We start from the raw sequence: 22,404 nt of genomic DNA, 5'->3' as shown, positions 1-22,404 counted from the left end.
GCGAGCTTTAAAAGGTGGTGTGCGCACGGCCGCAGCCTGCGTCCGAGGTTCTCTTTCACCCTCGGTCACCGTGGACTGTAAAGGCGGAGCGGGGGCCCTGTGGATACGCTTGCGGCAGGGTCCTCCGTATCCTCGCGGGGTAGATACTATTGCTTTGGAGTGTGTATAACACGCTAAGAAGTTAATCTTTAGATGTCTTTAATTCTGGGATGGTCTTTAAAATTGTCCCTTAGTGGTGCCTTGGATGTCAGGGCGCTCCTGCCAAAGTATAGGCTTGGAGATTTAGGCTCTTCGAAGAAAGCTAACTAAGAAAAACAAGATGACAAGGTCTTCGCCGGTAAACGGAATGCTGATTTAGGTATTAGGCCTGCTTGGTGAAGAAGTAGCTTACCTCTGAGTGGTGGATAGACATTGAACTTAAGCAAGAGATTTGTCTTCAACTCGCCTCTCTATTCGATAGCTGTATTATTTTACATCTTTGAGTAGATTGACGTGGGCTGATGGCTGTCCGTGGGAGTGAAATGAAAACCTGATTTACCACTCAAAGATTCAAGGGACACTGCAGAAGGGTCTCTACTCACAGGACAGGTAGATCTATCTACAAGTCTGTTCTACAGTTTACCACCTGTAGGGTGCCAGGGGCCTTCTGGTGAAAGTGGGAAATGCCCCAGCTCAACTTTCAGAGGGGTTTGTAAAACTGATGGATTGAACTGAAGTTTACATAAATACATGCTGAATGGATGCAATAATGAATCATAAACAAAAAGAGACACAGTCTTACATGTGTATGTACATATGTGTACAGGTGTGTGTGGTCTGTCTCTGTGTCTGTCTGTCTGTCTCTCTCAACTAAGACCAAATAGTGTGTGTGTGTGACCTTGATGTCATACTACTGAAATGATGTTGAAATGAACCTAGATTGCTGGGCCGTGGTGGCGAACGCCTTTAATCCCAGCACTTGGGAGGCAGAGGCAGGCGGATTTCTGAGTTCCAGGCCAGCCTGGTCTATACAGTGAGTTCCAGGACAGCCAGAGCTATATTATACAGAGAAACCCTGTCTCGAACCACCCCCCCCCAAGAAAGAACCTAGATTATTATTATTATTTGGGAGGGTGTGGTTGAGGATTGAGCCTGGGGTCTCCAGTGTGCTAAGCAAGCACCTTACCACTGACTGAGTCATGTCCCTCAGCCATCTTCTTACTCTTTCTTACATCTTTCTTTCTTACATCTTTCTTACTTGAAAGGTCTTGCTGTGTTGCCTTGGCTACCCTTGGCTTCACTCTGTAGCTCCGGTGGGCCATAAATTCATGAGCCTCATGCCTCAGCCTCTCAGATGGCTGGGGTTATGGGCCTTTCCTACCAGCCCTGCATGAACTGGGAATTCTGATTAGTCCTAAAGCCTTTGTGCACTCTGCATGTAGGAGCTAACGCACTGGTAAGTGTGCATTCTCCAGGTAGCACCAGCAGATGTTTATGTGGTGTTCCTTCATGGTCCACACTCCCAGCTCCCTGGAGCTGTGTGTGTTGCAGTAAATATTATTTGGGGGTTTCTACCCCACCTTGGGTAATTTAGTTCCCAAATATAAGACACGGAAACCTTTGTATTTATAATAAGCTTAAAAGCACTAGAGCTGGGCAAATATCAACCCTCTCTGCTAGTTTGTCTGCTTCCCTGTCCTGAGATAAGACTTGCCGTGTTTTGTTCGGGCTGTTCCTGCCTCATCGCCCTCGGGGCCATGTGCTGTGATCCATGCTACCCCATGGGGACTTCATTCTTCTGTCTCCTCTTTGGTGGTCCTTCCTGAGACCCGAAGCCCAGGAACTTTTGCTCAGCCCCCTCTCTTCTGCTCAGCCCAGGCTGTAGGCGTCTTTATTAACCAATCAGGGTTGCGGGAGGGCAAGGTTTACACAACAAAAGTAGGTATCTGTGAGGATCTTCTCTTCCCTGAGATGGGAGGGGAAGAGGATGGCCAGATCTTAGATTCCAGTATCTAGCATTTGAATAGATAGCAAGACCAGACCAACCCCCTGTAGAGTGTTCAGCTCATTTAGTCATCAGGTCATTGTTTGTGAGAAACAAACAAGTGAGATGATCAAAGTATTTTGAAAATGGCACCCTAGAACCTTAAATAACTTAAAATTGAAGTTTCTTAATGTTTCTAGAGAAAACTTTATGAAGATTTAAAACAGCAGATCAGAATCATATTAACTAGACTTTTTTTTTAGCTTTGAGATAGTCTTGCTTATGTAGACCCAATCAAGCCTCAGACTCATATTCATCCTCCTTCCTCTGCTTCTGCGCTAGGATTACAGGCATACGGTGTGACGAGTTTCCATAGACCTCTTAGTCGGCTGTGTGTGTTGAGAGACCACAGGCAGCTGTAGGAACCAGTTCTGAGCACGGGAGGTTAGTAGGAGTGGGTAGGATGGACCGGTCTCGGAGAGAAGAAAGCAGCAGCCGGCAAAACAGTGTGGAGCAGGTGAGACCAACAGATATGGGAAGAAAAGACAACGGGCACTTCTGTGTAGCTCGGGAGGGAACCGTACGTTTCACAGAGATGGCAGGTCTGGAGCCTGTGGAGTTTATCACTGTTGTGGAATCACCTAGACTTGGAATCAACTTAACTTGCGATCACCTAGAAGGCAGCACCTCTGGATCTGTCCATAGAGAGTTTCCAGAAGAGTTTAACTGAGGAGCCCTGCCCTGAGCGCGGTGGGACTGTCAGTGCTCAGTAGTGTGCCCCCTTACCCCTCTGCTCAAGAAAGCTGGGCGTTGGACTGCACTACCCAGGAGAGGGTCAGGACGAGTCAGACTGAAACAAACTTGGGAAGCCTGTTGGGTGGTGATGAGGGATAGTAAGCACACGGGATTATTTATTATTTTACCACTAACATTTTACTCTGTCTGTGTGTGTGTGTGTGCGCGACATGTGCCACAGTGTGAGTATGAAGGTCACAGGTCAATTTTCTCGAGTTTGTTTCTTCTTCTACCTTATGGGTTTCAGATCAGGCTCAGGTCACCAGGCTTGGTGGCAAGCACATGATGGACCATGTCACTGGCCCAGTCATAGAGGCAGTGTGGGTTGAGGTGGGGGGTGACAGGCTTAGTTTAAAAGAATAGTTCATACCTAACAGTTTCTCAAGGGGGAAAGTCCACAGGTGTTATCAGTGGCTATATATACATTCTGTGTCTCTCTTCTTCTTTGCACAAGGGAATATAGTTTGCAGCAAGGTTTAAAGACAAGTGAAAAAAGATACTTCCCATTGTTGTGAAGAGACACCAAGACCAACTCTTATAAGGGAAACATTTAGTTAGGGGCTTTGCTTACAGTTTCAGAGTGAGTCCATTAGCATCGTGGTGAGGAGCAGACAGATGTGGCACTAGAGCAACGGCTGTGAGCTTTACATCTGATCTGAGGACCTCAGACAGAGGGGCCAGGGAGGGGTGGGCTTTTGAAACCTCAGAGCCTACTCCCAGTGACACACTTCCTCCTAAGGCCACCTCCTAATCCTTCCCAAACAGTTGGTTAAGTAGGAACTGAGCTTGCAGATATTTGAGCCTGAGTGCGCCATTCTCATTCACACCAGGGCTCTGCTGTATTTGTTTTCCTCTTAAAGGATTCCCTTTGTCAGTAAAATTGTGATTGTGTAAGGTGCATTATTTCGATCTAGGGACTTTAGAGCAGTGTATATAATACAGTTAAACTCGGGACCACAATCAGCAAGGCCTGATTAAGCTCAGTTTGTTGGGGGGGAGTTGTTTGTTTGTTTAAAGATTTTATTTGTTTTATGTATATGAGTACCCCATAGCTGACTTCAGACACACTAGAAGAGAGCATTGGATCCCATTATAGTTGGTTGTGAGCCACCATGTGGTTGCTGGGAATTGGACTCAGGACCTCAGGAAGAGTAGTCAGTGCCCTTAACCACTGAGCCATCTATCTCTCTAGCCCCTAGTTTGTAGTCTTTAGTATCCTTACTTGTGTATGCCTTTAGAAAGATAGGCAGACTCTATAGGGAATTGATTTTTATGAGTTGTGTTAACATTTCTGACTCTCAACCAGACTCTGGAATAGAAGGCTTCCCCTTCTCATGTCCTTTAATTTTCCCTGTTTATTCTTCTCTGGGCGGGGGTGCAGACTCCACAAATGCGGAGGGAAAGCGCCTGCTAAGCATTGCATTCCCCTTTCTCTGCCTCCTGGTCAGGACGTGCACCAAGTGGCTCTCGCTGCCTGTCTTCCCTAGCACTGTGGGTTATATTCTGAACTGGGTGTGGGAATAAGCTCTTGTATTAAAGTTGCTCTTGTTTCAGGTATTGCCATACCAACTAGGAAAGGAATGAGTACAGGGTCTGTTCAGATCTCGGCAGATTTAGTACTGCTTAATATAGAGGCTGCTAAACCCAATTCTGCATTGTCACAGTGAGGGAGGAGAAGCCGGAAATGGGGATGAGGACTCAGTTCTCCTTGTTGCTGCCCTTCTTCTGGAGACTTAGCATTCAGGAACACTGCAAAATTCTAGCCCGGGAAGGTGCCAGTGTGTACGTGTGTGTGTGTGTGTGTGTGTGTGTGTGTGTGTGTGCGCACGCGCAGGCAACATAATTTTTAAGTCTTTTGAGCAGGGGGCTGGAAAGATGGTCAATAGTACAGCCTGTTCTTGCAGAGGGCATGAGTTCCCCATCACCCACAGGTTTGCTCACAGCTGCCAGTAACTCCAGTTATGGGGCCCTGACCTCCCCTTCCGGCCTCCAGATCCTACGTGAATGGCATGCACATAAACGCTTGCAGACAAGCATAGGTACACAAATCATTTGAAATGAAAAAAGAAAAGATAATTTAAACAACTTGAAGCAAGTTTGTATCACTTGCAGATTTAACTAGTATTCAATAACAGAAAAGTAGGTTATCCAGAACTCTGGTTTTCTAGGATTCAGATTTATGAAGGTTTCTGTGTCATGTATGGCTTACTTGGTAAAGTGTTTGCTGCATTACCTGTGTGGAAAATTGGGCATATGGCTGTCTTCCTAGCACAGGGTAAGCAGAGACAGGATGATCTCCGTGGTTTGTTGGCCAGTGGGTCTATCCTGTCTTGGAGCTCAGGTTCAGTGAGAGACCCTGTCTCAGAAACTAAGGTAGAGAGTGATGAGGAAGAGACCTCACAGTGACCTCTGACCTCTACATGCAGACACATAAGAGATGTTATATCCACCTTTCTGCTAGTGTTAGGAAGCTAGTCCCACAATGCTAACTTTAATTCTCATGCCCAAGTATGATCGTACATGCTTATAACTCCAACACTTGGGAAATAGAGGCAGGAGGAGCAGGAGTTCAAGGTCACAGTGAACTCTGTAGAGACAAGGCCAGCTTGGACTGTGTGAGGCCTTGTAAATTCCTATGCAAAAACAACAAATCCCTGTGTGAAATATATTAAATATACTTTTTCCATATATTTTCATAATACCAATTAACTTTTAGTAGATGCATAGTATTTTTTCATGTTGCTGTAAGATATTCTATTAAACCATTATATAATCTGAGAACTGTATTTAAAGAAATACAAGTTTGGGAGTGGAGGGAAGGCTTAACAGATCCAAAGAGCCTGGATTTGATTCCTGGCATCCACTTGGAGCTCACAACTATTAGTAAGTCCACATGTTGAGGCCCTGGTGCCCTCTTCTAACCTCCACAGACACTCTTACACATTACATTAGCCTTTCAAATTAGTGTTCTTTCGGAGTGTTGTTTGTTTGTTTTAAAGAAGTAAAACTTGCCGGGCAGTGGTGGTACATGCCTTTAATCCCAGCACTTGGGAGGCAGAGCCAGGCGGATTCCTGAATTCGAGGCCAGCCTGGTCTACAGAGTGAGTTCCAGGACAGCCAGGGCTACACAGAGAAACCCTGTCTCGAAAAACCAAAAAAAAAAAAAAAAGAAAACTTAAAAGGATGAGTTAATATTCTTCCTCACTGGTGCCTGACCTTCTTTCCAGCAACCCTTCTTGAAGCCAAAGTACCTATCCACAGGAATCGGACCCCTGTTGTCTTTGAGCATGCAGCACCCTAAGCTAGCCTCCAACAGTCTCCTATCCTGTATCTCCTATGTGATCCGCTGAGGAATTGAAGTTGATTGAGGAGTTGAAGAGGGAACTCCAGGCAGTACTGTACTTTCCAGGGCTTCTCTGATAGCTCAGGATTCAGAGAGGGGCAGAGAAGCCATGATAAACATACAGAGTATTTCTCATCTGTTTCATCATACATGCTCATGAAAGTCTCAAGGTACAATGTGGCTGTTAGTGTTCTTGAATGGGCTAAGCTAGGCAAAGGCATTCCTCCCTGGGGAATGAACAGTCTAAGGGAGCAGAATTCACCCAGCAAGTAGTATGGGAAAATCTATTGTGTGCCATTTAAGGTTACCAGACATTCTTTAGTTTATGTAAACGTTGCTTTTTTATTCATGTGTGTTTGGTGTATAGGAGAGTGGGTGTACCATCTTTGTGAAAGTGCACACAGAGTCCAGTACCCGGGGAACGAAAGTTGTAAGAAATTGAGACTGTCTGTTGTTGGTACTGGGAACTGAACCCAGACCCTCCGAGAGCAGTGAGTGCTTTGAGCCACTGTGCCATCTCTCCAACTCTAACCTCTGCTGTCAGAGCTCTTCTTTCCCTACAAAGCACACACACACACACACACACACACACACACACACACACGGGGGGGGGGATGCGTGGGGGTGGAGAGGGGGAAAGGGAGAGAGCGAGCTGCTAAGCAGAGTGTCTTGCCATGGGAAGCATGACTTCTTTCTCCAAAAGTAAATTCCTTCCCACTTTACTTCCGAAAGCATTCTTCATGTAGTGCCATCATTTGATGCTCTAGTTGTATCCTGTTGTAGTGTATCCTGCTGTAGTGTATCCTGCTGTAGTGTATCCTACTGTAGTGTCCTGCTGTAGTGTATCCTGCTGTAGTGTCCTGTTGTGGTGTCCTTCTGTAGTGTATCTTGCTGTAGTATCCCCTTGTAGTGTGTACTGCTGTAGTATTCCACTGTAATGTATCCTGCTATAGTATATCCTGCTGTAGTGTATCCTGCAGTCGGGGTCTCTCTGTAGCTGGGCTGGAATTACGGGTGTGTATCACCATGCCAGCAAGGCCTGTATGCTTTGCTTTTAGTGGAGTTTAAGTCAAGCTCAGAAGAGAGGTTGGAGAACTTTTGTTTGTTTCGTATTTACAAAATAATCCATTTCTACTGTCTACAAAGTAGTAAGCAACAACTAAAACAAATAAAGGGCTAACAATAACAAAAAAAGCCAAATCTAATGAATATACGTAAAAAAATCACATAAAGAAGCCAAAAGAGGAGCTAAGTTACACTGTTCCGATGGGAAAAATTTTGTGCCAAGATTGGGAATAGTGCTTGTGGGATATATTTTGTATTTGTGATTTTTTAATTCATATGAATTGATAGTCCTCCAAGCCTATCAACTTGAAAGTTCTTGTGATGTCATTTCAGAGAAAGTATGCAAGTTGTATTGGTGGCATATCTAACCACTGAACAGTAAGAGTTAACGTGTATGTGTGTGTGTGCATGTGTGTATGTGTGTACTTCATAAAGTCAGGAAAGTATTTGCAGAGGAGAATAGACCTTCCTTCTCTCCTGTTACCTGAATAATGACTATGATCTGGCTATAAACTGTTTGGATTCTGACGATTCTTTGGTCAATTAAAATCACTCTTGGGTAGCTTTTACTGTAGTAACATAACTTGTACCTAATTGTTCTTTCAGCTATTCTCTGGAGCAAGTTCAAGCTTTGTATTCATTTCCATTTCAACAAATGATGGCAGAAGCTCCTAACATGGCAGTCACAACTGGACAGCAGGTACCAGCAGAAGCTCCTAACATGGCAGCCATGACTGAACAGCAGATGCCCACAGAAGCTCCTGCCCAGGAACCTGTACCAGGTACTTCTTACATGGTCTCCCTTGAATCTGAATGCCTTCACCTCCAGTAAAGCAATCAGTGAACACATGCTGTGCACCTGCACACTAAGTGCTGCAGTGGGCACAGGACATGAGTGACCAGAGACCTCACAGCATTGGCATGGAACTTGGTCCAGGTTCTCAGAGGCAGCAGGCAAGTAACACAGGTGCTCCAAAAGTCACCCTATGAACAACAAAGGAGGGGCTGTGCCAGCTGAGAAGTAGTTGAAGCATGGCCGCCAACCCCCTGAGTAATCATGAATCATTGGATTCTGGAGCAGAGGAGATATTGGGAATGGGAGCAGATGAGGCAGGCAGGCTTCTGTGGACCCTAGGGAGTGCACGCTGCTGTTCCCAAAGCAGTAGGGAGCTGCTGAGAGAGTGTGAGCCAAGGAGGGATTCAAATGGATGAGCATTTAAAAGTCAGTCTGGAGGGTCTAAGTGGGAAGATATGAGGAAGACTAGAGAGCATGGACAAAGAATTGGGAAATACTCAAGAGGTGTAATTCCTTGGCTACAGTTGATGTATCTACCTTTCTTCCTTTCCTTTTTTTAAAGATTTATTTATTTTATTTATATGAGTACATTGCAGATGTCTTCAGACATACCAGAAGAGGGCATTGGATCCTATTATATAGATGGTTCTGAACCATCATGTGGTTTCTGGGAATTGAACTCAGGAGCTTTGGAAGAGCAGCCAGTGTTCTTAAGCACTGAGCCATCTCTCCAGCCAGTGTATTTACATAGATGTTGAAAGAGAAGGAGAAAACAAAAAGTACCAGTTGTAGCCCTTACATTATTATAATGATGAATTTGATGATGAGTAACTTTTTGGTTTTGGAGTAACATGTTTTAAAAGGGGGTGTGGGAGAGCTGGAGAGATGGCTCAGCAATTAAGAGCACTGATTGCTCTTCCAGAGGTCCTGAGTTCAAATCTCAGCAACTATGGTGTCTCACAACTATCTGTAAAAGAATCAGATGCCTTCTTCTGGTATGTCTGAAGATAGCTACAGTGTACTCGTATACATAAAATTAATCTTTAGAAAAAAAGTGTGTGTGTGTTTATTTTGGTTTTTTGTTTTATGTGTATGGGTGTTTTATTTGCAAATCTGTGAACCATTTGCGTGACTGATACCTTCTGAGGCCAGAAGACAGTGTGAGACCCCTTGGAACTAGAGTCATAGAAGGTTGCGAGCTGCCAAGGGATGCCAGGAATCAAAACAGGTCCTCTGTGAGAGCAGCTAGTGCTCTTAACCCCCGAGCCATGTCTCCAGCCCTGAGAAAGGGGATTTGTGCATAGTTCTGAAGGTTCAGGAGCACGGACTCACCATTAGCTCAGCTCTGAGAAAGGTCTCATGGTGGATGGTACCTCAGTGGCAGAGGTTCATATGAGAGAGAATCACGTCACCAGACAGAAAGCCACAGAGACAGGGAGCTGATACTGCCTTCTAAGGACATTCCCCAGTTAACCTAAGGACCCCTTGCTTGGCTCCACCTCTTAACAGTTCCACATCTCCCAACAAAGCTTTCGTAGAACTAAGCATCAAACATAGGAATCTTTGGTGGGCAGACTCAAGCATTATCCAAAGCATTCATAGATTTCTGACATGCAGTTGTTTGCACAAAGTGCCACACACTAAGATATAGAACTGGAAGAGAAGACACATAGGTTGAGGGGTTTGGGTAGCAGTAGCAGCATTTAAATGAGAAATGTACTCATAGTTGCCTTATAATTCCAGGGCCACACCTAATTTATTGGCTGGGGCTGTCTCCTGCCTCACTTCTCCTGTGTTTGCAGACACTTGAGAACTGGGGATCTCCAGCTGCTAGTCTATTGTGGTAGAGCCCTAGTAAGGAGCAACTGAAGCTATCTTCCAGGCGTGGTTAGGAAAATACATAGTAGAATGGGGTCAGGAAGGCATTCAAAGAGTCAGAGAGGAGGGAACACAGGCTTCCCGTCGAATAACTGAGTCTGTTTCTCAGCCAAGAGTGCTTTGTGCATTACCATCGTCAAGAGACACTTTGGACTGTCAGGACTGACATTTGTTGGGTAATGTTACACACACTCTGTAATGTTCAAAGTAGACCTCAACACACATCATTCAGCCTTCATGTCGGCCTGTGGAGGTCCTGAGAACATAGCTCTGTTGTTACCTTTGAGCAATGCTGCCAGCCCGAGAGAGCTTGTCTTCAGTACTTTTAAGTCACATTGAATGTGTGTGGAGCAGTCTGTGCCTCATGACATCTAAAACAAGCCATAAGCCACCTGTGTGTCTACTAGTAGGAAGTGAATTAAAAACCTTTCCCTTTGAGGACAGAATCTTAGTATATAGATCAGAGTGACCTTCTTTACCTGCCTCCTGGATGCTTCTGGCCTTCTTCAAAAATTTGTTTACTTAACAATTTATGTACTTAGAATACCTGTAAGTAGTATATAGATCCCCGGGGAAACAAGAAGCCAAGTGATATTGTATAGAAGATGAGTCTGTGACCATCAGATGTGCCTAGGTGGGGAGAGGGATAGGAGGGGAGGCTGCAGAGGAGACAGAAATTCAAGGTTGTAACTTCAGATCGGATAGCACGGATGTTCATAGTGTGACTGCTGTGGAATCGCCTGCAGTTTCTATGTTTTCTGCCACTACATTCTGGGAATCGCTGTTTCAGAAGCTCCAAAGAGAAGGAAAAGGAAAACCAGAGCATCAGAGCCCCAGGACCCAGTGGAACCCAAAAAACCTGCTGCATCAAAGAAATCCGGCAAGTCGACAAAGTCCAAGGAAAAGCAAGAGAAAATCACTGACACGTTTAAAGTGAAAAGGAAAGTGGACCGTTTCAACGGCGTCTCTGAAGCTGAGCTGCTCACCAAGACTCTTCCCGATATTTTGACCTTCAATCTGGATATTGTGATTGTAAGAATTTTTGTCCTTTTTGACAATAGATAGCACCAGAGGAGTAACTTTACTTAACAGTGGTTCTTACAAATAGCATTCTTCTGAAAAGAAAGGTTTTGTTTGTTTTAGGATTTTTAGACACAGAGTTTCTCTGTAGCAGTGGCTGTCCTAAAACTTGCTCTGTAGATCAGGCTGGCCTCAAACTCAGCGATCTGACTGCCTCTGCCTCCCTAGTACTAGGATTAAAGGCTGCACTATCACCACCTTGCTATTTTCTTTTCTTTAGTTTCTGTTTCTTTTTTAGTAGAGAACTTTTTTTTTTAAGGAAAAACACAAAATAATTTAGTATAATACATAGTAGGGGGTGGGATAGTAACAGAACAGCCTGCTGTTTATATAAATTTTGCATATAAAACAATGGAATATTTGTCTGAGTTTTTAAAAGTAAAAGTGTTCAATTACTTTGTTTTCTAGATTGGCATTAACCCAGGATTAATGGCTGCTTACAAAGGACATCACTACCCTGGACCTGGAAATCACTTCTGTAAGTGTGTACCTTTTCAAAGTCACTTTGAGTGAGGTATTTTTATTAGTAGGATTAATGGGCTGACTTCACAATGACAAGAATTATATGAATAAGCTACACTAGTCACATGTTTCCCTGAGTATGGACATGAAGGTCGAGGGTCTGGCGTGGTGTCACTGCACTTTGGTGTTAGTGGAGAGTAGAGGGCATGAGAGAGAACGTCCTGGAGGTTCTGTGGAATCCAAGCCAGGACTCCTGAGCACACTAAGCATGTATTCTACAACGGGGCTAGCCTCTGTACTTACTCTCTGCTCAAATGCTTTCAAGATTGTCTTCTTTTCTAAGGGGGCAGTGTTTTGAGACAGAGTCTCTCTATGTAGCCCTGGCTATTCAGGAACTCCTATGTAGACCAGGCTGGCTTGAATTTAGAAACACTTGCCTGCCTTTGCTCCCAAGTGCTGGAATTAAAGGCATGCACTACCACCTGCCCTTATTTATTTATTTATTTTTTGCGTGATGGTGTGTGTGTGTGTGTACTCCATAGATATAGTAATAACACTTTGCTGTGTCAGTGTAGACAAAAGTATTGATGTTTCCAGATTTTTGTCAGTGTTACTTTCTTGGAGAGATAAAAAGTATTGATTATGGAGCTGGAGAGGTGGCTCAGAGGTTAAGAGCATTGGCTGCTCTTTCAGAGCACCCAGGTTTGATTCCAAACTATCCCAAGAGAGTTTGGCTCACAACTACTGTAGCTTCAGTTCTAGAGGACCCGGTTCTGTCTTTTGGTACCAACCCCACACTGTTCTGGTTGGTTTTGTTTTTTAATTTTTTTTGTCACTGTGACACAAGCTCAGAGTACTTTGGCAAGAGGGAAACTCAACCAAGAAAGTGCTACCACGATATTGGGCCCTGGGGTGTTTACTTGATTAGTAGTTGCTATGGGAAGGTCCAGCTTACTGTGGGTGATCACACCCCTGGGCACCCCTGGGCAGGTGGCCTTGAGTTGTATAAGAAAGCAGGCTGAGCAAGCCAGTAAGGAGCATCCTCCACGGCCTCTGCATGACTTCCTGCCTCCAGGTTCCTGCCTTGAGTTCCTGCCCTGACTTCTTTCAGTGATGGAGTGTGACCTTAGAGATGTAAGTTGAAATAAACCTATTCCTCCCCAAATCGCCTTTAGTCATGGTCTTTACCACAGCAATAAAAACCCTAAGACACACCCATACACATAAAATAGCTGAAAAAGTTCCTTAAAGGAAATTCATAGATGTCGGGTATCAGTTATGTATAAAATGCTTTGGTCTGAGACATTCTCTAAAGACAGTTTCTATAGAAGGAGAGAGCAGCAAAGGCTCATTCTTTGATAGTGAGCTTTAAAACGGGTTCTTCTACTGCATTGCTCTACACACGTAAGTTGTTCATACAGATCCTTTACACTGCCTACTGCAGCTGTGTATGTCCTCAGACAATGCTGCTTGTCCGAGAGTCAGATTGCAGGTGTTTGGGCTAAGTAATAATGTGCTTTTGAAACTAGCAAATATTGTACCCATTATTTTAAAATTCTGAGAAAGTGTGTCTTAGTTTCCTCTACGGGGTTGGGGGGAGTCTTAATAACAAAGTAGTGAGTGACATTATCAGTTACTAAGTAAGAACAGTCTGAAGCTGTGTATGCAAAGAAGGTAATAATTTCTTGTAGGAAAATTATGATTAAAATCAGAGAGAAATTAGCATGGTATCCAATCTGCTGTCATTGTTCAATATGGTATTTGATGTAGATTACTAATTTTTAAGCATATTTTATTTCCTTGCAGTTTGAGCAACATGATGTAAGCTACTTCATGAGTTTTTTGATAAAAGCTTTACACTTTCCGTGGAAGTAACAGAGTCTTGTTTTCACAGGGAAGTGCTTGTTCATGTCAGGGCTAAGTGAGGTGCAGCTGAATCACATGGATGACCACACCTTACCCGGGAAATACGGCATCGGGTTCACCAACATGGTGGAACGGACAACGCCGGGCAGCAAGGATCTGTCTAGGTAGCTATAGAACATGGGGGTTATAGTGCTGTAGGGACCTTGCGCCCACTTTGAAATATTGTATGGAGCCGATCCAAACCAAGATCCAAAAGTGCATGTGATATGTGGAGAGCTTCCTGAAGGCGGCTCGCTGCAAACACTGCTCTGCGTCTGTTCCTCACTGCCTCTTCATTCCCTTCCAGTAAAGAGTTTCGGGAAGGGGGACGTATCCTAGTGCAGAAACTGCAGAAATATCAGCCACGGATAGCAGTGTTTAATGGAAAATGTAAGAATTGCTTTTACATTTTTGTCTTTTCTCTATGCTGATGGCAAGGGCAGTGTTAAATATATTTGTGTTTTATTTTAGGTATTTATGAAATTTTCAGTAAAGAAGTTTTTGGAGTAAAGGTTAAGAACTTGGAATTTGGGCTTCAACCCCACAAGATTCCAGACACAGAAACTGTAAGTCTTCCAAGTGCATCTGTAAGCTACCCAGGGGCTTCTAGCTGACTGTCCTTCCCAATCCAGCTACCAGGGGCTTCTAGCTGACTGTCCTTCCTGTTTGTCTCAGACATTGTCATTTTTGTCCTAAGAGAATGAATCTACCTGTTTTGTTAAATAATTATCGGTTTAGACTTTCAAATGCAGTTAGTTTTATTTAAAAAGTATTTATCAGTTAAATGTCAGAGGAACTGGCACATACTGTACAAATTCAGACATACATATGTATATAATGTATACTTTGGTATCCTCATTGGTAAAATTAACTACTACATCTGTTTATTTAATCCCAGCTTAATTTTAAAGCTAAGCATGCTGGACAAACAGCCAGCCAGCCTGTTTGGTACTGCCGCATAATGAAAGGTATCAGGAACAGCCCTGAAGCTTTCTTGCTTGCCTTTTCGCTCTTTTTTTAACCTTTCATTTATTCAGCTATTTATATATTTGTTTGTTTGTTTTTATACATATGGATATTTTGCTTAATGTATATAGACATTTATCTATATACAACCACATGGCCCATGGAGGCCAGAAGAGTATATCTAATTTCGTGGGACTGGAGTTACAGACAATTGTGAGCCACCATGTGGATGCTGGGGAATTGAACCCTGGGTCTTCTGCAAGAGCAGCCCTTGAGCTTTTACCACTAAGTTACTGTCTAGCTCTGTATAGTGATTTTCAAACTAATTTCCACAGAATATTTGCAAATATTTGTTTCTGATTTTGTTTACTCTTTTTTAGTAGTTAAGTGTAGGGTTTTGTTTGTCTTTTTGTGTGTGTGTGTGTGTATATGTGTGTGTGTGTGTGTGTGTGTGTGTGTGTGTGTGTGTGTGTGTGTGTGTGTGTGTGTTGGAGATCAGACTTACATGTTAGGCAATATTCTACCACTTCAGCTTTCTTATTATTCTCTCTGTCTCTCTGTCTGTGTGTGTGTGTGTGTGTGTGTGTGTGTGTGTGTGTGTGTGTGTGTGTGTGTTGGGGAATGAACATAGGGTTTCCTCACATGCAAGGCAAGTGCTTTAGCACTGCTCCCTACCTCCCATCATCGAGGGAGGCAAGAGCAGGAGCGTGGAAGCAGCCATTGCAGCAAAGCTTGTGGAAGAACATTCTTACTCGCTTGCTCAGCTGTCTTTCTTATAGAACTCGGGCTCTGGCCTGGAGAAATGGCTTTGTGCTAACAGCACTGGCTGTTCTTCCAGAGGAACTGTGTTCAATTCCCAGCAACCACATGGCAGCTCACTCCTGTCTGTCACTCCCGTTCCAGGGGTCCTGGGACCCTCACACAGATGGATATTCATCCATGCAAAACACCAGTGCACATACAAATCAATAAATCTTAAAAAAAAAAATTAAGCAAACAAACGAGCTCATCAGACTAAGGGTGGCAGTACTCACCGTGGGCTGTGCTCTCACATATTATCAGTTATGGAAATGCCTTGTGGGACCAGCAGCATGGCTCAGTGGGTTAAGATATTTTCTGCCATGCCTGACAACTTGAGTTCAACCCCCAGACCCATACTGTGGAAGGAGAGAATTGACTCCCACAAGTTATCCTCCTCCTTCCGCTGGTACACGTACCACATGCCCACCCCCATAAAACCAGCTAACTAAGAGAGTGCCTCACAGACCAGACCGCAGGCTAGTTAGATCTCCATGATGTCCAGTGAAGTTCTTTCTTCACAGATGAGTCCAGATCTGGGTCAGTTGACAGCCAACAGGTAACTATGGCAACGGTGGCAGTTCTATAGGCAGCCCTGCATCTATCTTCCACGGTGTATTCTACGAAGTTATTGATGTTGCTAGTGATTTAGCTGGAAGTGAAAATACTTTAGTTTCTTCATTTTATTCTCTTCTGTTTATGTGTGTGAGAGGGAGAGGGAGAGAGAGCCAGGCAGGCGCCTCAGTGTGCACATTCGACAAGGCTGTCCTCAAACTTACAGCGATCCATCTGCCTCTGCTAGGATTAACAGTGTGTGCCATTACCCCTAGCTAGTCTACTGTGGATCATTTTAAGAACGTCTTGAAAATGTGCTAACACCCACACATCTGCATTAACCAGGAGTTTCTAAAAATTCTATAATCAAAAATAGAATATATTATAATATATGACGAGGAAGTCTCAAAGCAAAATCATTGTAATATATGAAAGGAGAATGAACTTAAATCTTGCCATAAATATAATAGTTTATTTCCTCACTTATATGTAGAGAACAAGAAATGAGTTCTGCCCAGTGAAGGACAGTTTGTCACCATCAACATGATAAATGCAAGCGTCTTTCCCTGCCGCCATTCACTTCTGGTATTTCATCCAACTTCTAGGGACATTTCTAAATTAATTATGCACAAGGCTTTGCCCATAGTTGATGAGAAAAGAACTCAAAGCAAGCTACATTTGGGGATCTTAAAATGCAGCTTCTTTGATTGATTTTATGTTTAAGTATCAAGTTATTAAGCCAAATAAAGTTCAGTTTTTCTAATCACAGCATGAGTAGATTCAGTCCAATGTTAACATCTCTGAAACTTGTTGATCCCAGCTTTGCTACGTCATGCCATCTTCCAGTGCCAGATGTGCTCAGTTTCCTCGAGCCCAGGACAAAGTTCATTACTACATTAAGCTGAAGGACTTGAGAGATCAGCTGAAAGGCATTGAACGCAACACGGACGTTCAGGAAGTGCAATATACATTTGACCTACAGCTTGCCCAAGGTTTGTTACTCTTCCCTTCCCTCCTCAGCTTCTTGTGTGTATGGAACAGAAAAGAAGTGGCAGATTTAAAGCAGGAAGAAAGAAAATCACACTGTAGCCAGATGCTCTGGTAACGGGTTTTAGAGTCTGTACACAGGTCTTTATACCGTGGTTTTCCCAGTATTCTGAGTCCAAGGAGCGTCTCTCTGCCTAAAATTGAGTGAAATGGACTTTTCCAGTTTTCACAAGCTAATTTAGTGTATGCTACAAAGAACTTTAAGGACGATAGCAAATGGGGCTAGAGAGACTCCAGTGGTTGGCAGCGTTTGCTGCTCTTGCTGAAGACCAGGGTTCAGTTCTCAGAACCCTCTTCAGGCAGTTTACAGACACCTGTAATTCCAGTTCCAGGGCATCGATTGTCCTCTGGCCTCCTTGGGCACCTGCATGCATATAAACTCATGCAACCTCACACACATACAAATAAACAATAACAAATCTTAAAGAGAAAAATAACAATAGCAAATTATGTGACTCAGCTGTATTTGCATCCAACATCAGTTTCAATCCTCTTTTACCCTCTCCACAGAGGACGCAAAGAAGATGGCTGTTAAGGAAGAAAAGTATGATCCAGGCTATGAGGCAGCGTACGGCGGTGCCTACGGTGAAAACCCATGTAATGGTGAACCTTGTGGCTTTGCTTCAAATGGGCTAAGTATGTTTCCTCCAGATTTGTCCTTTGAGAGACCTGGGCTGATGGGAATACTAGAAAGAGAGAGTAATCGATGGAGATGTAGAATACTAATATGAAAATGTAATTAAGTAGCTAAAGCCTCTCACACATGATTTTAAGTCGGCTTGTAAATCAACCAACAAGCGTTTCCCTCCTTGAGTGGCAAATGATGATTTGTTGGTCCTTGATCTGAAAATCTAGTAATATTTTTTATCATTGTTTTAAAAGGCTCACTCAGTATCTTAATAATTTCCTAATGCACTTCTAAAATCTCCTAATTAGATCACTTTAAACTTGACAGTGAACTAAGATTTTTTTTTTCCCTTCCCAGCAGCCAACAGTGCGGAGCCAAGAGGAGAAGCAGCTCCCGGCGATGTTCCGAATGGGCAGTGGATGGCGCAGTCATTTGCAGAGCAGATCCCTCCTTTTAATAATTGTGGGACAGGAGAGCAGGAAGAAGGAAGCCATGCTTAGGAAAATGCCTCCAGCTCTGGCTCAGTGCTGCAGTTTTAATGCAGATGTCAGGACATAGAACCTCAGTTTGCTAACTGAGGATTTTAGTATTAATAGTCCTTTACGCTAGTGGTGTAATTATATATGGAGCAGGTATATGGTAGAGTCAACTGTATGAATCTGTGTAGTTTGGAAAGAAAGAAAAAATAGGGTGTTTTGTACTTGAGTTTTGTATTTGAATTACCCATCATTCCAGCTTTTTATATACTCTATTTCATTTATGAAGAAACTGGTTTTCTTTGAGGAGTCACTTTGATCTGTAATTTTAAAAAAGCAACAGTCTGAATAATTTATAGTTGATTCTTCACTGTGCATACCTATATATGCCCTTATCCCTTTAAATGCCTAAGAGGGGCATGCTAGTAAGATTCAAGCTGGTGAAAAGGCAGATGTGCCAGTCTCTGTTTGAAGCTGACTAACCCTCCATGGACTCGAAGCTGGGGGTGAACTCAGAACCCCCTGAGTTGCAGTCACACACAGACCCCCCCTTACTCTCCCAGTGGTGTGTGTGGCAGTTGCTTGGTAATAGAAACCTAATGGGGCCTGAGCCCTTCCTTGGCCTCTCAGAGGCAGAAGCAGGTTCCTGAGAACACAGTGGAACTTGGATAAATGCCACTTGTCTATTTTACTGAATTCCCCTTCAGTGTTCATCACTGTTCTCATTTTTATCCCTGACGTGGAAAATGCTAAAAAATGAACTTTCCAGTGAGCAACGGGATGCTGCAGGTGTTTGATAATCCTGTTTAAACTGGTGCTCAGTACATGGGATGTACTAATACAGAACTTCTCTTGCTAGATGAAGCTAATCACTTGTCAATGATTTAAAAAGCATTGTCACTGCTGTTGATTACTGTGGACTACGTGAGCCTCATGAGAAAGCTGACTGGAATCTGTACCTTTGTGGCTGCTCATGCATTTTCCATGGTGCTACAGACAGCCCACCAGGGCTGGTAGGTATGAAACATGGGTATTCAGAGATGCCTAGTGCATTCACTCCTGACCAGTCTCGAGTACTCTCTGACTCGATGCTCACCCCTGGAGCATGCTGGTTTTGTAGTATGAAATGTCCACAAGGGTTTTGTAGCCTGTTCTATGAATAATGAGAGAAGCAGTTTTTTGGTAGAAATTTAACATGCCTTTAGCTGTGGCAATGATGGGCTTTATTTTTCCTTCGGTCTGGGTCAGGCTGTGTACAAGTCATGTTATTTGGAAGGTGCACTGCGATACTGTTTACATGGGCATTTTATGCGGGTGCTTTGAAGTGCCTTGCATCAGGGATTAGGATCAATTATTTTTTTCATGGGACTATGTAAAGCATGTAGTATCGCCTTGATATGTAACTATTGTAGCTTTACCATGGAGAAATACCTTTAAATTATGACTCTGGAGAGTGGCCGTGTGGACCCTCTGAGTACTGTCCTGGTGCTTTTCCTTGAACATGGTAAGTGAGTAGTAAGTGCTGTGCATCCTGTACATGACAGGGTGGGGTGTTTTCATTAAATAATACTGAGATTTTAAATATGCGGAAGTCTGAGCATTTTTACAGTGAACATTAAGAATGGCTATACTTAATATACAGCGTTTTCTCTGGCAGGATTTAATGGTATTCTTCCCCAGTGTAAACCTGAGGATGGTTTACTTTCTGTTACATTTGACATGTGGAGCAATACATGAGGAAAATCACAAAAACTTGAATAGTTTATTTTTATAGATACTACATTTTTTAATTTATAATTTTATAAAAGGCAAAACTGGCAACCTGTTTTAAAAAAGAAAAAACTTGTAGCCAGGTATGGTGGCCCAGGCCTTCTTCAATTCCAGTACTCAGGAGACAGAGGCATGTGGATCTTTGTGGATTTGAAGTCGATATAGTGAGTTCCAAGTTATCCAGGGATATAGAGAGAGACCTTATCTTTTTGTTTGTTTGTTTTAGGGACAGGGTTTCTCTGTGTGTGGTCCTGGCTGTCCTAAAACTCAGTGTAGACCAGGCTGTCCTCAAACTCCTACCTTTGTCTGTCTCCTGAGTTCTGGGATTAAAGGCAATGTGCTGGCACCACCCAGCTAACTTGTTTATATTATTTTAAAAACGTGTGTGGATGTTTTGTCTGCAATATGTCTGTACATCACATGTGTGCTCAGTGTCTGTGAATGCCAGAAGAGAATGTCAGATCCCCTAGAACTGTATTTACAGTTAACTGTGAACTGCCATGTGGGTGCTGGGAATCAAACCTGGGTCCTCTGGAAGAGCAGGCACACTCTTAAACACTCTCTTCAGCCACGGAGATCCCATCTTAAAACAAAAAAACTGCTCCAAAAATATCTAAGAAATTTAGAGATTTCGAAAGTTTTCAAATATAGTTGTCATTCAGGTCAAGACCTGGGATACATAGAGACCCTGTATCAAAACACCAAAAGAAAGGAATGAGTAGGGGCTGCTCATAACAATCATTTGATCTTCAAGAAGTTCTGTCTGTGTGGGCCATGGTTCAACTTGTACACAGTAGTTTTTGTCTCTTACATTGTAGATCATATATATCAGAAGTGCTGCTCATAAAAACAGTGTTAGAGGATACAAAGGACCCATTCCATTTTTATCCAGGGAGTATTTTAACTGTTGGAGTGTTTCATCTATTGTGATTCAGTTTAAAGATCCCTGCAGGATCAGGGACAAACCAGCTTTCCCATAAGTCATTGTGAACACTAGGAAAGTCCCAGGGTTTGTGTCTTCCATTCCAGTGGAGTAGTTTAGCTTCCTGCAGGAAGTGCTCCGAATATCTTGCATCAGGGTTCCAGCCTTCAGTGTGTGCAGAGGGAAATAACAGGCTTGTTAGTGAACACGATTTTATATAAAACCTTGGCTACAAGCTGTGGTAAAAGTTTCCGGTTAGCAGGAGTCACACCTCACATAAGCCCCCTTGGTGTCACACCAGTCCGCAGAGTGGTAAGCATACATGAGCCAGAGGCTAGAATAGTGAAGAGACCTTAGTACTGCCATTCCTCAGTGTTGTACAGTAGTTCTAGAAGGTCATGCAGATATTATATATATTATATGTGTATAGATGGGTGTATATATATAAATACATATCCTCTGCTGTTGCTTTTTTCCATAACCAAAATTCCATTGAGTAGAGAAGAGATAGTCAGCCAGGATCATGTTTTTGTGCTACCTGTCAGTAACAATAGAACCTGGCTTTTGTCACTTATTAGCAGCTGCAGTAGAGAAGCTAGTTAGTCACCTTCGCCTGTGGTTACAGGGACCAGCTTTCAGCCAGCCTCCACAAAGGGAGCCACCCACATCTAAGAGGAGTTCCCGTGTCCTGAGAAGTCATCAGAGAGCCAGCCTCACCTCAGCTGCAGGACAATGTGGAACGATTTTATTTTATAGATGATAAAAGGCTTTCTGTTTTGGCCCAAACTCAATTATTGTTGCTTCCCACATGCAAAACCAGATCACATTTCAAACTCTTGCTGTATAGACTGACTTTACATTTCTTGCCTGATTCCAAACCTTACAGAGAAAAACGGACTCTTTTCCTCAGGAAGGTTATGCCCTTCTTGCACGTCAGTAATTAGTAATTCACAAGATGTGAATCTGAGTCTGCCCCAGGGTCTGTCCTTTTCCTTTTTCTGTTTTGTACACGTGTCTGTACTATCCATGTGTGTGTTGTGGAAAGCCAAAGTTAACATCAGGTTTCTTCAATTTCTCTCCATTATTGAAGCAATGGTCTCTCACTTAAACCCAAAGCTTACCAGCTTACCTAGAGAAGCCCCTGTCGTAGCTATCTCAGTGCTGGGATCGCTGGTGGCCACTGTGCTTGTTGTCTTTTGCAGGGGTTCTGGGGACCCAAATTGTAGTCATGCTTGCTTGTATCCACTGAGCCATATCCCCAGCCCAGCTTCATGCTACTTGTTACTGACCTCCACTTTGATGGGATTTTATGTATATGGAAACAGCGAGTTTTGGCCTGATAGATAGCATTGGAGTGCAAGCTGTCTAAGGTCGAATGCCATCACACTCAGTGGGTTCTGTACACTGGACCATTGCAAGGTGAAAGAGCTGTGTTAAGCATCTCTCTGTAAGCTTTAAATACTGCTTTAGAATTTATTTTCGTTTCATGTGTATTGCATGAGAGTGTCAGATCCCCTGGAGTTGGAATTAGAGACAGTTGGAAGCTGCCATGTGGGTTGAGCCTGAGTCTTCTCAGAGAGCAGCCAGTGCTCCTAACTGGAGCCTTCTCTCCAGCCCTAGCCGGAATCCTTTTCTTGAATCCTAGAATGCTCTCCCTCTGGCAACTGAAAATACCATCTGCACTTGCAGATTGTGAGCCTGATGGTTAAGGAGAAGAGGTGGCCAAGGTCACCCCTAGGGCTTGAAGCCCTAGGCTGTATATAGGTGCTAGCATGGTGGTGTTCATGGAGTAAAACGTTCCCTTCTTGGAAGGACTCACCGAGGTGCCGTATGTGCCACAGCGGGTTGATGGTGGAATACTTCCCATGAAACACAATCAGCATTGGAGAGGTAGCCACTCCTCCTCCCAGCGAGCTGCTGTAGAGGTTTTCTCTAAGAAATGGGATTAAAAAAAA

The 22,404-nt window shown here is 43.5% G+C and overlaps 2 protein-coding genes across 6 annotated transcripts in view; one reads left to right on the top strand and one right to left on the bottom strand.

The window, feature by feature from the left end:
• Tdg (thymine DNA glycosylase) overlaps positions 1–19,343 on the top strand; it is a 19,657-nt gene extending 314 nt beyond the window's left edge. For 2 of the 3 annotated variants that reach the window (XM_031348997.1, XM_031348995.1), the window contains exons 2-10: positions 7,773–7,948; positions 10,631–10,872; positions 11,329–11,398; positions 13,277–13,412; positions 13,595–13,677; positions 13,759–13,853; positions 16,427–16,598; positions 17,164–17,289; positions 17,639–19,343. In XM_031348997.1, the coding sequence (XP_031204857.1) occupies positions 7,822–7,948; positions 10,631–10,872; positions 11,329–11,398; positions 13,277–13,412; positions 13,595–13,677; positions 13,759–13,853; positions 16,427–16,598; positions 17,164–17,289; positions 17,639–17,781 (1,194 nt within the window). In that variant the 5' untranslated portion in view covers positions 7,773–7,821 and the 3' untranslated portion in view covers positions 17,782–19,343. The remainder of the gene's footprint in view (positions 1–7,772; positions 7,949–10,630; positions 10,873–11,328; positions 11,399–13,276; positions 13,413–13,594; positions 13,678–13,758; positions 13,854–16,426; positions 16,599–17,163; positions 17,290–17,638) is intronic. The other variant, XM_031348996.1, reaches the window with a different exon arrangement.
• Positions 18,947–22,404, bottom strand: part of Glt8d2 (glycosyltransferase 8 domain containing 2) — a 50,454-nt gene continuing 46,996 nt past the window's right edge. For 2 of the 3 annotated variants that reach the window (XM_031349001.1, XM_031349000.1), the window contains one exon: positions 22,047–22,381. In XM_031349001.1, the coding sequence (XP_031204861.1) occupies positions 22,066–22,381 (316 nt within the window). In that variant the 3' untranslated portion in view covers positions 22,047–22,065. Of the gene's footprint in view, positions 20,615–22,046; positions 22,382–22,404 lie in introns of those variants that run through there. The other variant, XM_031348999.1, reaches the window with a different exon arrangement.

This window comes from Mastomys coucha, unplaced genomic scaffold (assembly GCF_008632895.1).
Source record: "Mastomys coucha isolate ucsf_1 unplaced genomic scaffold, UCSF_Mcou_1 pScaffold4, whole genome shotgun sequence".
NCBI lineage: Eukaryota > Metazoa > Chordata > Mammalia > Rodentia > Muridae > Mastomys > Mastomys coucha.
Note: the sequence above shows the minus strand (reverse complement) of the source record. Positions and strands in the feature narration are given on the sequence as shown.